The sequence below is a fragment of the Vulpes vulpes genome, chromosome 10 (genome assembly GCF_048418805.1).
Source record: "Vulpes vulpes isolate BD-2025 chromosome 10, VulVul3, whole genome shotgun sequence".
Taxonomy (NCBI): domain Eukaryota; kingdom Metazoa; phylum Chordata; class Mammalia; order Carnivora; family Canidae; genus Vulpes; species Vulpes vulpes.
The window spans coordinates 93,491,860-93,508,003 of NC_132789.1; the positions used below are offsets into that span (position 1 = coordinate 93,491,860).

The 16,144-nt window shown below is 41.9% G+C and overlaps 1 protein-coding gene across 9 annotated transcripts in view; it reads left to right on the forward strand.

The window, feature by feature from the left end:
- Positions 1-16,144, forward strand: part of FNIP2 (folliculin interacting protein 2) — a 133,604-nt gene that overhangs the window by 93,477 nt on the left and 23,983 nt on the right. For all 9 annotated transcript variants that reach the window (XM_072724935.1, XM_072724931.1, XM_072724934.1 and 6 more), the window contains 6 exons: positions 4,349-4,550; positions 4,865-4,953; positions 6,431-6,577; positions 6,696-6,865; positions 13,279-14,632; positions 15,758-15,914. In XM_072724935.1, the coding sequence (XP_072581036.1) occupies positions 4,349-4,550; positions 4,865-4,953; positions 6,431-6,577; positions 6,696-6,865; positions 13,279-14,632; positions 15,758-15,914 (2,119 nt within the window). The remainder of the gene's footprint in view (positions 1-4,348; positions 4,551-4,864; positions 4,954-6,430; positions 6,578-6,695; positions 6,866-13,278; positions 14,633-15,757; positions 15,915-16,144) is intronic.

Below are 16,144 nucleotides of genomic sequence, written 5' to 3' on the forward strand. Positions count from 1 at the left end.
GTTTTCATGAGTTGTATATAATTCAAAATGCCTGTATTTGCATTTTATCACTGCATCTTCAATTACAAGGAAAATTAATTTTAAAATGGGCTTCCTTTTGTTTATCTGAAGCTTCATATGAAAGTAATAGTTTTTTCTGTCCAGTGCAACAATCATTACATTCAATTTGTTTCTCTGCCTATAGATACTTACTTTGTAGTGTTGCAGTAGTTTTCAAAACCGGAGATGATAAACTGAAGAATTCTCATTATTCCTGGATATGCTTTATTGCAATATCCACTGTAGGCTCTTTGTGTTAATTTACCATCTTGGGGCTTGGGTCAGAGAGTTAAATATTTGTGCAGACTCTCTAGGTACGTGTTCCAGTGATGGATGGGTAAGCTGACCTTGTACCCTGGGTCATGGCATTACCCGCCGCGTCTTTCTTCTGTCCTATGGCTGTGATTGCTGCTGCTTTTGCTGCTGCTGTCACAGCCACCAGTCTGGACTCAGGTCCCAGCCTTGCCACCTTGGGGCCTCCTGGCACCCTGGATTTTTCAGATACATGGGTGTGTGCCTGACTGCCCAGCCAGTTGCTCAGTGTCTCGGTTGCATGCCCTTAGGCCTGAGCTCACTGTGTGCTCTGCATCCTGGTGTCTTTGCTTACTCACATGGTTCATTGTCCTATCAGACTTAACTTACAGAATACAGGCTCAAAGATAAAATTACTAAGAATTTAAGATGGCAGCCACAAAACATTAAATCAAGACTGGGGCTTATCTGGAACAGGGTGCTGTGTGAGTGGGGTCTTATGCCTGTGAAGTTGGCACACACAGAATGTAAGTGCGGTTGACAGTTTGAATTGATTACTATGCTGTGAAGATCCTTTCGTTTAAAGATGTTGCTGTTGCTCTTTTACTTTTGGCAGGTATGTAGGTAGGAAGATTAGTGTCTTTTTTTTCTTTTCTTTCTTTCTTTCTTTTTTTTTTTTTTTTTTCAGATTTTATTTATTTACTCATGAGAGACACAGGCAGAGGGAGAAGCAGGCTCCCCAAAGGGAACCTGACGTGGGACTCAATCCCAGGACCTCAGGATCACACCCTGAGTCAAAGGCAGATACTCAACCACTGAGCCACCCGGGCATCCCAGGAAGACTAGTTTCTTATGCTAGACAGGAGAACAGTGGGTAAGAAAAATATAATTGCCTCTGGCTTTGAGAGAAAATTCACAGTAATCAAAAACTTTCTAAGAGTTAAAAGTAAAAAGGATGATTTCACAATCCTTAACAATTGGTTCTGCACTGGATACTCATGTGTCCACGCCCCCTGCTGTGGTGAGTGGTACCTTTTGGTTACCGGATGGGGAGTCAGGGTTGGGCGTTTACCAGCTGGTGGGGAGGTATTGCCTGTAATAGAAGAGAAACAGCATAGATTTCATCCCTTAGTGAGGCGACGGAAACCCTAAAGGACCAAGGTATTAAATACCCAGAAGGGCTTTTGATTTGAAGAAGTTGAAGCAACCATATAAAATTGCTGCATGTTTGTTTTCTGACCCACAAAAATGGCAATTTTGTATGCCCCAGTGTAATACATAGATTCAGATGAAGTTCAGAGCTGACAAAAACAATTAGACCAGGCAGTCCTGATAGTAATTATAGATCCTTGAGATGTACTTAGATAATCATAGTTTCTGCTTTATTTATGATCTTGAAATAGAAATTATATATATATTTATATATATATTATAAAGGCTTATTCATGAGTGTCAAGAAAATTCTATTTGATTTTTTTGTAAGGAGAAAACCTAAGTGCATGGCACTGGTCTTCCCTTGGCTTGCAGTCCCAGAAGCTGATGCCATTGCTCCCAGCCATTTCCTCTTGGTGCTTCAGCTGGCAGGATACACCTGATGCATCTGAACACCAGCAGATGGATCGGACACGGGGCAGTCTTTGCTCATTTCCAACGTCCAGGAAATGAGCCTAGCTTAGAAGACAGAAACCCTGGGTTATAGCTTCCACATTGTCACTTAAGAGAGTTTCTGTTCCTGAAGCAAGTTGAGGAATCACTCTGCCTCAGTTTCCACATTTGCAAAAAGGCCTGTGTACCTTATGTGGTGACTTGAGAGTGAAGAGATGATGAAGTTATTTGGGTGTATACTCAAACGTTTAGAAATATTCTGAAATGTTCTTTCATTGTGGAATCATTTTTTTTTGTGGAATCATCTTTAAAACGGTTATAGTACCATGTGAACTGATTTATTCCAGTTGAGTGGTTGATCCAGGAGTCCAGAATGAAACTCAATTGCTTTAGAATTCAATAGAGGGGGATCCCTGGGTGGCGCAGCGGTTTGGCGCCTGCCTTTGGCCCAGGGCGCGATCCTGGAGACCCGGGATCGAATCCCACGTCGGGCTCCCGGTGCATGGGGCCTGCTTCTCCCTCTGCCTGTGTCTCTGCCTCTCTCTCTCTCTCTGTGACTATCATAAATAAATAAAAATTAAAAAAAAAAAAAAGAATTCAATAGAGGTACAGCGAAGCAAGGAAGAGCTATCCACATGCTGTTGTAGGTATGGAAATTTTTCTGAAATGCAGTAGGTGGCACTCTCTGCTATGTTAAGACTTAAGACAGACTTGGCTATTGTTTATAAGGTAGAGATGAAGATGATGCATAAACCTGCATTGGGTTAAGTGTTTATTACAATTTCGTTATTTAAGGACCACATTGACTGACGATGAATGGACTGAAATGGTCATTTTACTTTTGAAAAAGAAGAAAAATTGGAGATGCCAGACAAAAAAGGAAGGGTTGCAAGAAAGAGTTGCCCATATATAAGCTCAGAACTTCCCTATGTAAAATAGAAATAAACTGGTGCAAAAAACAGTTATAGTTACAGGTACTTTGGAAAAGAAGACTTTTCACTGTATGAAATTAAGTAAAATTCTAAGAGAGGCTCAAGATTTTTTTTTTTTTTCTGATGATCAGATGATTCAGATCTAGGGATTTTCCAGAGAAAACAGTTGATGGTTTATTATGATGCACAGCATTTACAACAGCACCTGGAGAACGTGTCTTGCCAGTGGTGTTTCTGTTAGTGGGAGCCTATTACTGATTTATCAACCACATCTGCATCTCTGGGATCTTGCTTGAAGTTGAGAGAAACAATAGCGTATCCTTTCTGAGTTTAGAACAAGATGTCTATCTCCTTTCCTTTAAAAGTAAAGTGGCTTTTCTTACCATAAAACTTCTGATGTAAGCATGTTTTCAAAGATATGGTTATGTTTGAAATCACAGGAACATTATAGGCTGTGAGTAGAGCACCAAATAAGTTTAAGATCAAGAATGTGGAGGCCAACTGCCTTGAATCCTGCCAAACATAAGTAACTGTTTTGTTGTAATTTGTGGTAAAGAAAACAGGAAGTAGTATCATCCCATATTTGGCAGAGATATGAGACTAAATGGTGAAAGTTGGTGAGAGAGAAAGTTCATTGCATACCTGCTGTGTGCCAGGCAAGGTGCTCATGTATAATATATTATGCACTTAGCTTTTGGTATCTTTGTAGAAAAAAATTATTTTCACTTTTGCTATTAGTAGCTATATGATAGTCAACCCTGGTTTTTCAGGATAGTTAAGTAAGAGACAGGGTTAGGCTGTATTTGTGAGTCTTACCCCTTAAGACAAATTGAGTATATACTCCTAATTTATTGACTTCATGATTCTCTTATCATAGAAACAGAATCTCTCAAAAGAATCTTAAGGTTTTTTTTGAGAATTTGACTACCCAGACAAGAGATAGGTCTTTTTACTTGGGCGATTTCCCAGAGAGCTTAATCGATTGCATGGCTTAATCTGAGCATTTACTGGAGTTACTTCATCTAATGGTTTTAATAGCCTTGGGAAAGTAAGCCTCAACCACCAATAAATTTCCAAACATGATGCATTGGTTAAACAATAATAATACCACAGGAGCATTTCCCGTGAAATGTTCCTATCTATTGGTATCTATTAACCAAAACAAAGGGCCTGTGTTTTGAGTGACCAGATGTGTCTCCCCCCAATTCCTAAATACTACCAGTCTGATGTAAAATAATCCAAGGGAAAAAGACTAAGAGTCTAACAGGAGGACATTTAAAGTTACTTTTAGGTTTTATTTAAATTTCTTTTCATGTTGGAAAATACCGTGTGGTAAGCTGATGTTTTCATTTTTCATGACAGAGAATTAGAGAAGAGAATGAATTGGAAGCAGACAGACTCTTGGTTAAGACTCTGAGTGCTCTGGATTCACTTTCTGAATGTCATCCCCTGGCATTACAGTTTATCCTCGATGTGATTTGTTGATGCATGGCAACTTTTCAAACTTATTTTTCCTTCAGGTCTACTGATGAGACATTCAGCCTGGCTGAAGAAACCTGCAGTTCTAATCCGGCCATAGTTCGGAGGAAGAAAATTGCCATAAGCATCATCTTTTCTCTGTGTGAGAAAGAAGACGCACAAAGGAATTTCCAAGACTTCTTTTTTTCTCATTTTCCCCTGTTTGAATCTCACATGAACAGGTTGAAGAGTGCAATTGAAAAGGTAATAAGAACATAATTCTTGTGTCAAATAGAGAAGTAATTATGGGGCTTTAAGGTGGTAGCATCGCGTGGTTTATGTTTCAGATCACTTTTTTAGAGAAGTTAAATCATCTGCAACAGAAATAGATGCTTAGGCATGTTGATATCAAATACTAGAGTATTTTTGGAGAGGCGATTACTGCTTCCTGATGCCTTACGTCATTACCACATTGAATGTTTTGATTATATTATTTTATTAATAAAAGCTCAGTAGTAGACAGTTATAAAGCAATTTCTTCTCCGAGAGTAATTCGGTTTGTTTTCTCTTCCATGAAGGCCATGATCTCCTGCAGGAAGATAGCAGAATCAAGTCTCCGTGTCCAGTTCTATGTCAGCCGTCTGATGGAAGCTCTGGGAGAATTTAGGTACATTGACAGCATCTGGCAAAAATAGGGTAAATTTATAAATGGCAGTAGCAGCAGCAGCAGCTTGGATCTAGGGATACACAGAGACCATTATTTGGAAGAATTGAGAGGCTGGCAATTATTACTCACTTTAGCAGCTCCTTCCCTCAAGGTGGAAATCGAGACCAACTGGAGCAAAACGTTTTAAGTCTCTCAGTGCCACATAATCTACGCTGCTGCCTGTCATCCAGTCTTTTAGCAGGATGAATGGAGAAAACTAATATTTAGGGGTCTCTTACAAGCCTATTCATTATATCATGTAATCTTCACAAAACCCTAGGAGTAAGCACTATTAACTAGCCCCATTTTAAAGATGTGGAAACTTGGGATCAGGGCTGCTATCCAAAGCATGGCTGGAGAGAGTGTATATGTCAGGGATATAGACCTTCCAGTCTACCAGGATGAGCCTCACTTGGTAAGGCTAACACAGAGTAAAGTGTTAGCAATTGGAGACCTGAGTTTTAGTAAATAAATCCCAGTTCCATGTGACTTGACTGTAGCTTGTCATTGCTGCCTAACTCAGCAAATGTTTTTGGCCAAGGTGGAAATCTCTAGCATCTCAATTTATTTAGGCACACGGCTAGAAAGTCAAGTCCAGGATATGTCTCAGCTATCTTTATTTGAAGTGGATGTGTTCTGTAGTGGAGATCCTAAGCTGAGTTATTGTGCTTTTTGGAAAAACACTTGTGAGTCATGAAGCTTGTGATAGAGCCCTTGGCACCAGGTGTTGTGAGACCTGAAGTCTCATCTGACCTTATTGTTCAGTGTCTTGCTCAAGTAATTTAATTTTTCTAAGCGTATTTCTGAATCTATAAGGTGATAGAGCTACATTGGCCAGTTTCGCTAATAGCTTATACTTCTAAGAATTTGATTCTGTTAGCCCATATAAAAACTCAGTATATAGTATATGAAAGAGAAGCCACTTATATAGTTTTTCCATCTGAAATGAATAGAGTGCTTTGATTTAGAGAACTAAAGCACTAACTAGAAATTGGGAGTGTTGAGTTGCCTTTGGTCACATTTTTGATATATACTTTCTTTCTTCATTTCTTTATTATCAGAACAGCCATAAATTTTGATACTAGGCATTGTGAAATAAATTGCTTTAAAAATGAATATTTTATATGGGGGTTAGTGTACCTTTTCTATAAGGGGCCTCTGTCACAGCTACTCAGCTTTGCCATCATGCAAAAGCAGCAACAGATAATATGTAAACAAGTGAGCATGACAGCATTCCAATAAAGTGTCATTTGCAAAAACGATGGTGGTCAGATTTGGCTTGTGGACCATAGTTTGCCTATCCCTGATTTATATTACTGCTTGAATCCCTTAAGGGCTACATAGATTCAGATTATTGTTTTCTTCTTTATTCCTTTAGATAGAGATTATCCAAGATGATACTTGTGACAATTTTGTGTATCTCTTCCCTTTTCTATAGAGGAACGATCTGGAACTTATATTCTGTTCCAAGGATCGCTGAACCTGTGTGGCTTACCATGATGTCCAGCACTTTGGAAAAAACCCAGCTCTGCCAGCGCTTTCTTAAGGAGTTTACACTTCTAATAGAACAGATCAATAAAAACCAGTAAGCTTTAAATCTCTGGAGCCTTGTATGCAACTTTCATGGCCAGTGTATGTGCTGCATGTGACATGCCTCTTCCTGCATTGACTCATCTGGTTGTATTTTCTTCCATTTCTCCAAGGTTTTTTGCTGCCTTACTGACTGCAGTGTTAACCTACCACCTGGCCTGGGTCCCGACTGTCATGCCTGTTGATCACCCTCCCATTAAAGCCTTCTCAGAGAAACGCACCTCTCAGTCAGTGAACACGCTGGCCAAAACACATCCATATAATCCTCTCTGGGCACAGCTGGGTTAGTACCTAATTTGACTATTCAGAGACTCTGTGGGATGGAATGGAGAAAATGCTCAAATTTTTTGCTGAAATTGGCCCTCCATCCCGGCGATTTCCGGAGTTGTCATTAGGCAGACAGACAATAGGAGATTGGCCCACAGATTCTAGTCGTAAGTCTATACCTTTGTCTCCTTCCTGCTGCTGGCAGCTTTGTTCTGCTCTTCTAAACAATACGAGTAAACTGTTGTCCCATACCACAGTGGCAGTTCACCCTAGTGTAGGGTTTTGTAAGCTTGGCATTATTGATGTTTGGACCAGATAATTCTTTGTAGGGCCGAGGATCGTGGCGGTGGTGGTGATTGGGGGACTGTCTTGTGCGTTGTAGGATGGTTAGCAACATATCTAGCTAGTTCACTAACCACCAGTGAAAAACCCACTCCAGAGTTGTGACAGTCAAAAATGTCTCCAGACATTGTTCTTGGGCAGCAAGACACTCCCTGGCTGAGAACCACTATTCTCAAGGATGGACTTGATAGGAAAAAAAATAGGGAAAAAAGAAAGTAATGCACTATAATTTTACTGCCTTTATAATTTTCACTTGTTAGGAACCTTGTCTTTATACTGCTTCCTTGCAGTGAGTTGGTGGCATCTGCTTCCTCACAGCTTCATACTTAAGCATCACATAGGAATCTAAAGCTTTGATATAGTTGGTTATAGAATTGGGGACTTGTGACATCAAAGTGGCATATTTGTGTTCATGTGCAGAGAGGTCTAATCTGGGACCTCTCACTCATCAAACATATAGAGTGACAGTTAGACTTGCTGCTTACTCTGATCCAGATCCTATGCCAGATGCCAGGGATATGGAGTTAACATTACACAGCTGAGCTCCAGGAAGCTAGCTGCCTAATGGAGGTGACAGATTTGTATTCAGACAATCTCAAAACATCCTGATTTCTCCAAAGGAGAAATCAGGAGCATGTAGAAGGATGTAAATGAGAGACAGTATAGTGTGAAGTTTAAGAGAATGGGAACCAGAGCCAGATTGCATAGATCAAATCCAGTCTCCATGGGCAAGTGACTTAACCTCTCTGTGCCTCAGTTTCTTCATCTGTAAAATGGAATGATATTCCCACATGGTTGCTGTGGGAATTAGTTCTACATAGAGCACTTTCCTTATTTTATGCTGCTGGTGAAAATACTAACATTAGAGAGGCACCAGGAGACAGAGTGAGGGGATGCATACTTGAAGGAAATGTTCAAGGAAAGCATACTTGAGGAAGTGTTAAAATGACATTTTCTAATCTTAGAAAACAGCATGTTATAATAACAGTAATGAAAGCTGACACTGTGAACCAGGCATTGTTTTTAGTACTTTTTACATGTATTACTTAATTAGATTCTCATCTCAAACCTATCACTATTGTCCTCACATTATAGATAATAAAGAGGTCTTGCCCTTGTGCCCTGAATGTAAGAAAGGGAATACATGTTTCACAGATAGGGGGATAATAGGTACATGTTAAATGAATTAAAGAATTTATGGATATTAAAAATGGATTTAATCCAACCAGTCAGTACTGAGTTCAGAAAATTCAGAGGGTGCCTCACTCTAGGTTATACAGTTTTGAGGAGGATGGAGCATTGTTGTTCTTGTTATGGAACAATAGTCTTGAAAAAATGTATCATTAAGTGACAAAGGGAAGGGGGCTTGATATAAAGGAAACATGGTCTTTCATACTGCCTGGTCATCCATTTAAAAACAATGCTAATTAAGCAGTTTGCATTTAATTAGATAAATATATTTATAATTAGACATGCTTCTCATTTGAAATTTAACTGATTGAGAGCCATTAATTCCCTGTGTTCAGCATAACAAGGAAAAGTCTCTTCCTCTGGGCTCATAGTCATGTAGTAGATCATGTATTATTTTTTTTAAGATTTTCATTTATTTAAAAAGAGAGAGTCCTTGTGTGTGCTTGTGAGTGGTGGAGGGGAGCGGTGGACAGAAGGAGAGGGAGAGAGAGAATCTCAAGCTGACTCTTGGCTGAGCTCCAAGCCCGACAATGGGACCCAGTCTCAGGACCCTGAGATCATGACCTGAGCTGATGTCAAGAGTTGGAGGCTTAACTGACTGAGTCACCCAGATGCCCCAGGATCATTAGGGTCTCTGATTCTCCCCTCCCCCAGACAATCCAGCTGAGGTCTGGCTGTTGACAGAGCAATGTGAGAGGGGCTAAGACCCTAGCACAGGGTCATATGATAGGTATGTAAAGCCAAATGTAAATGATGGCTGAGTTTCCATTATTACTGAAAATCAAACTGCTTCAGTAATTTGACAGGGGAGCCACTTCCAGTTATTATTATTTTCATTAAATATTTATTAGGTCACAGTAAACAGGAAAATATAAACTTCCTGGAATATACAATGATGTGATGTAATTTTAATCCAGGCTCCTAAGGACTTTATCTTGAATTATTTCAAAGGCTTATCCAAGCACTTGCCAAGATGGGTACCACTGCTGTGCCCACTCCTGCATGGCTCCCTGGCATTCCCTGGGAGGGGAGGAGAGAAGCTGGAAGCAACTAGCACTTAACCCCTTTCACACCCTCACTGGCTTATTCTCTGGGAGCTCAGCCATCCTCCCCTCTGCCTAACTTGAGCACTGTACACAAGGGCTTTCCAAACGGGTCTCCAGCTTTGGGTGGGTTGTGGAAGCAGTTTATTGGGTCAAGAAAAGCATTTAAAAGGGCAAGTATAATAGAAAATATCAGAGGGACACATATACAGTGTTATGTAAAATGTTTATTTCAGAGGGGGAGTGAAGCTGCAATATAAATGCATTTGTCTCTTGGGGTGGGTATGCGTAGTTTGAAAGCCACTTTCTTTCACCACTGTTTGGAGTTCCATATGGGTCTCTTTTTTGACTCTAATGACCTCAAGAATTTGTGGAAATGAAAAGCTGCTTTTCTCCTCAGAAAAACATTTGGGATCATTAGTTTAATATAAGTAAAAATGTCTGAAATTTCTTCATTTTCTTTTCTCCTGAAGTTTAAATTGTATTTTTCAGAATGCAGTGAAATTAGGCTACAAATCAATAAAATTAAAAAAAAATGATAGGTGGGGATCCCTGGGTGGCGCAGCGGTTTGGCGCCTGCCTTTGGCCCAGGGCGTGATCCTGGAGACCCAGGATCGAATCCCACGTCGGGCTCCCGGTGCATGGAGCCTGCTTCTCCCTCTGCCTGTGTCTCTGCCTCTCTCTCTCTCTCCCTGTGACTATCATAAATGAAAATAAAAAAAAAATTAAAAAAAAAAAATGATAGGGAGAAAATTCCCACCTGTTCAGAAATTAAACAACCCATTTAAATAACCCAAAAGTCAAAGAATATCTCACAAGAGAAATTAGAAGACACTTTGAAGTAAATAATAATAAAGATACAATAAATTCCCATGTGTGGGATGGGGGGGAGCACCATGTAGAGGGAACTTCATAGCAGAGACATGTATTAGAATGTCATCTGGGAGTAGGTGACCCTTTAAAATTTTTGTCTCATTTTCTCCCACTGTCTGTTTCTGTCTCCGTAGTCCTCACCTCTCCCATCCTCTCTCTGCTTACCATCTTGTCTTTACAGTGCTCCTAAATTCTCAGCTTCTCACTTTCTAGTTTCTATCTTTTCACTGTCTCCCAAGAGGTGACTTTTTTTTCTCTCTCTCTGTCCCCTCTGTAGGCGTCACACTCACCGCTCTGCTTACCTCTTCCACATCTTTCTGCTTCTCTCAGATTCTCTGCTGTTTGTACTTCTCCGCTGCCCACCTCCTCTCTTTCTCCTTCTAACCCTTGTCTCTGTCCTCCCCTCCTTCTGGACTCCTCTTTCTGTTCTCTGAGCCTGCTGGGTCTCTGCTTCCTCCTGCTCCCTTCGCTCCCTTCGCTCCTCTCGCTCCTTCCCACTCCCTCCTGCTCCTTCCCTCCTGCCTGCTGGTGCCTTTTCCTCTCCCTGCACCCAGCACCCTTCCAGCTTCTGTGCACTCTCTACCTTTGGCCACTCTTTTTCACCTGCAGATACTCTTTTTACCCCTTTTATCCCCTTTGTTTTCCTCTCATTTTTTCTTTTTTGAAAGTTAAATTTATATTTTAAATTGTAGTTTTTAACAAAAGCCCAGCCCGTTTACCATCTTAACCATTTCTAAGTTCAGTAGCATTGTCCGTTTGCACTGTTGTGAAACATCTTCATTTTGTAAAATTATACCCATTGAAACAAAGGAATCTGCTCTAAAATTAGTAGCTTTCTCAGTCCATTACTTAAAAAATTGTCTTCCAGTTCAGGATCCAGTTAATTTTAATAATATAGGTCTGTTATTTTATGAATTTGGACCCTAGAATAAAGGCACAGTTTCCATACACACATTGCTGTCATTATTTTATGTTGTTTAAATGATTATAAACTGTATTTTCAGTAGTTTTCCTTTTTTTCACTTATTATTAAAATGTACAATACTGAGTGTTAAATGCATTGCTGAAAAATAATATTGTCATTCTGAGTGGCCTTCCTTTCCTCTGTGGTTTTTTGGTACCAAATATCAGATATGTAATGGTTATTTTCTTTTTTAAAAAATATTTGGGGATCCCTGGGTGGCTTAGCGGTTTGGCGCCTGCCTTCAGCCCAGGGTGTGATCCTGGAGTCCCCGGGATCGAGTCCCCACATCGGGCTCCCTGCAGGGAGCCTGCTTCTCCCTCTGCCTGTATCTCTGCCTCTCTCTCTGTGTCTCTCATGACATAGGCAGAGGGAGAAGCAGGCTCCCTGAGGGGAGCCTGATGCAGGACTCCATCCCAGGACCCTGGGATCATGACTTGAGCCAAAGGCTCAACCATTGAGCTACCCAGGTGCCCTGGTTACCGTCTTTATTAGCATTGAGACTGATGACAAACATGCCCCGTGGATTCCCAAGATGACTGTGACACAGGTGCAGCTATGAGCAGTCAAGAAGTAGTTGTTCTAGCATTTCTTTAGAATTTTTGATTTGTCAGTTGCAAAAGCCTCGCAGATAAAGCTTTATTAGCCTGCAGTTTGTGGGGTTTTTTTTGTTTTTGTTTTTTTTTACAGAGAGGATCCTTTAAAGTCATTTGTGTCTTGCCCTTTGCATGTTGTTAGGACCAGTAGCCCATACACTAAGGAATGCTCTCCAGAGGAGTTACTTCCTGTCAGTTCCCAGAGGAAAGTACTTCCTAATGGTTCCCATAACTTTTTCTTCTCAATCTATCGATTTAATTAGTTTTATATAGTATATGCCCTTATAAAAATGCATTCCCCCCTCTCTAGATGCATTCCTAAGATGAGTTCTGACTTCCTGAGTTCTTATTTATAACTGTACCCATGTACCTCCTTTCCTTTATTTAGTATCTTTTTAAAGTTTTGATTTATTTCAACCTTCTGATAATTTCCATAACAGTTTCTAACTCAGGGTTGGTTATACAGAGATACAAATAAGATAAATCCAAGTGAAACACTTATCACTGCCTACACAGTAAATTTTTTTTTTGTTATAATTGTCAGTATTCTTATTATCAAGGCATCAAATGTATAACTTATCAAATGTAATAAGCAGATTATCAAATGCAATAATTTTAATAGGCACTTAGATACTTTTCAGTGAAAAGCCAGATTGCTGGGTTCATTGACATATTTGCCCTTATTTGACTTTTTTCCACCTTTAAGTTAAATTTTTGTAGTTCATTAGGTAGTTTTTAATCAGCTTGTCAGGATATAACTTATGGGACACATTTTCTTCAGTAAAATTTTCATGTAAAATAATAGAAAATATTCAGATTCATTATTCATGACTAAGTAATTTCTTCGTGTTGATCAGATGGATTCTACTTGGGGTGTGTGTGTGTGTGTGTGCGCGCAGGCACGCACATGTGCACCTTGAAGGAATTCTCAAGCCACTTTATTAAGTATTTTGAATTGGTTCACTGAAATTCTGATCAGAGATCCCTGAATTTGGATTTTATGCCAAGGCCTATTGTCCTGGGATTCTTCTGGGAAAAAAATTTTCATCATTCTACTTTCTAACATAAAGTATTTGATTTGGTCACATATTGGGACTCCTGGCTTTAATGGGAGCCAGCCAGCCCTGTGAGCTGCATGGGAAGACCTAACAATAACAAGCACAGAGAGGGACTGTGTACACTAGCACTGTACCCATGTACGGAGAGGGATAGGCCTCAGCCTTTCCAGGCACACTTTCCATTAACAGAGGCAAAACTAAGACCTGCTCATTACTAGGAATTACCTTTTTGCCTCAGTTAGGGGTGTGAAGAAGCAATTCTAATTTGGGAGCATAAATCATTTGTTCTTCTCTAATAAAGGCTGCCATATCCATGCCATGCTTGCCCCAGACGACTTCATCTTTGTGTCTGTTTTGCTCTCTAGGTGATCTTTATGGAGCCATTGGCTCTCCAGTGAGGCTGACTCGCACCGTAGTGGTGGGGAAGCAGAAGGATTTGGTCCAACGTATACTCTATGTCCTGACCTACTTTCTCCGTTGCTCTGAGCTGCAAGAGAACCAGCTGACCTGGAGCGGGAGTCATGGTGAAGGTGACCAGGTGTTAAATGGGAGCAACATCACCACAGCCTTGGAGAGGGGAGAGGTAGAGGAGTCTGAGTATGTGGTCGTGACGGTGAGAAGTGAGCCTGCTCTCCTTCCTCCTATCCTGCCACCTACTATGGCAGAGGGAAGGAGCCCCAGGCCCGAGGGGCTAAGTGTGTCTCCAGAGGGCACTGACATCAGAGACCTGTGTTCCAAACCTGACAAAGAAGGAACCACCAGGCCAGAGCAGAGTTCTCAAGCCTGCAGCATGGAATTCCAAGAGCCAGCATTGGACAGCTCTTGGAAACCTCAGGGCACATTTTGTGGGGAGGAAGAAAGTGAGAGAGGGGCACCACAAGATGGTTCTTCAAGATTCTCTAGCTGTGAAGGGCTGGGGGCAGGAGGGAAGCTCAGCCAGCAGGCTGTCAGTGAGGAGTTGAAAGGGGAGATGCCTAAGAAACTCACAGACCGGTCAGCAGCCTGGCCTTGTCCTGACAGACATTCCTGGGAGAAACCTCCCTTAGAGAAGGTCACTTTCCAGATTGGAAGCTCCGTATCCCCGGAGTCCGACTTTGAAAGCCGCACACAAAAAATGGAGAAGCGGCTAATGGCCTGTAGACAATACCCAGAGTTAGCTTGCCATCCACCGGCTAAGTCCGGGATGGCCGCTGACATGCCTCAGGACCAGCAGCTTTCTAGGTGCTTCTTCACACCTGGCTTCCAAAAGAATGGCCACTGTCCTCAGAGTCAATCTTATGAGAGGGACGAAGGTGAATTTGAGAGGGATTTTGCTGAGGACAGAGGCATCAAAACCAAGGTGGTAGCAGCTGCTACTGGGCAGCCCGACCAGTCTGCTGACTCGCTGGCACCTAATGGCGGTGCAGCAGGAACTGGAGCGAGGATGCTGGAGAAAACAAGACATTTGTATTTGAAGGATGCAGAAGGACCTTTGATGTCGCCTGTTCCAAGCAGGTGTGCACAGCAGGACTCTGGCTTCTCGGGCACTGCAGATGTCCCCTGTGGGGATGCTGACAGGAAGGCCAACTTCAGGATGGAAGGAGACATTCCCAGAAACGAAAGCTCAGATAGCGCTCTTGGAGACAGTGACGAGGAAGCGTGTGCTTCAGCCTCGCTGAATCTAGGGCACAGCAATGACCGGACTGAAGGATCCTTGGAAGTGGAGCTGCCTCTGCCAAGGTAATGCTGGCAGGTTGGGGAGAAGGGGAACTGGATTCACATACTGTTTTCTGTCTTAGCACTCAGGAGCACGTTAGGTACTGTCGGCTGTTTTGCACATAATGGTTTTTTTCTCAGAGTATGAGCAATGTTACCGGCCTGATGCACACAGCTTCAAGCCTGCCCTTTCTCCAAAGATGATCAGTGGCCTCATGTCTCTGAGCCCTCTGAGTGAGGAGGCAAGTTGTTGCCTTTGCAACTCCTGTGACATTTGGAGAAGCTAAAGGATACAGTGGAGGTGGTGGTGTGGAGCAGGGATTTTAATTTTCTGTCATCTGCGTGGAAGTTACATGGCTGGCAGCAGATGCCTTGCCTCGGAGGTGGTGGATTATCCTCACCGTGTGGCTTCTCTCCTGCAGGTCAGAGCAGCATGAAGTGGTTGGGAAACAACACCTCTTCCTTAACACTCCATCAGGTTGATTATTCAGTCTGTGATGACTGAAAGCAATAATTAGAGATTTCTTCTGTTCTTCTGCACTGTCGTGGGCATTACCCCATGCAGATGTGTCGAGGTCCTAAAGCCAAGTTTTTGGCAAGCTTTCTTTCTTCATTCTCTTCTTTTTTTTTTTTTTTTAAGATTTTATTCATTCATTCATTCATTCATTCATTCATGAGAGAGACAAAAAGAGAGAGAGAGAGAAGGCAGAGACCTAGGCTGAGGGAGAAGCAGGCTCCATGCAGGGAGCCCTATGTGGGACTCAATCCCAGATCCTGGGATCACACCCTGAGCCAAAGGCAGACACTCAACTGCTGAGCTATCCAGGCATCCCTCTTTCTTCACTCTTGACACAGACTGCCTGGGAGATGTTTGATATGAGGTTCAAGAACAAAGTCATAACCAGCCATCAAAATACTGGTTTTTTTTCTGCCCTTCCATCCAAAACTGAAACAAAACAAAACAAATTTCTCTTTCTCTTCCAAACCCCTTTTTTCCCATGTCAGTGGTCCACTCCCTGGAGAATTGGTGAAATGGACCACCCTGAACCTCTTTTTCTTACCTCTGTTACTGGGGTTTTTGTTCCAAGTGCAATGCAAGAAGGAAGAACATTTTTAATTGTGTATTCTAATGGACCACTATTGTTTTAGGTCTCAGAGCATCAGCAACCCAAATGTAAGAAACTTTGGCCGCTCACTTCTGGCAGGTTATTGCCCCACATACATGCCTGATCTGGTGCTTCACGGGACCAGCAGCGATGAGAAACTGAAGCAGTGTCTGGTGGCTGATCTGGTCCACACAGTTCATGTAAGTGATCCCAGCTTGGAGCCTCTGGCTGCTGACAATATGTCAGCCGGGGTCTTGGCCAGCAACAGGTGTGTAGACTGAGGCATGTATAATTATGACATTGTTTATAGGGATGCAGGCAAAGGTTGGTGAGGCACCCAGGGATTAGCAACAGCTGGAAGCTCTGAGCACACCTGGGCCTGAAGGATAAGTAGGGGCCAGTGACACCGGAGCCATGGAGAGCTGGAACT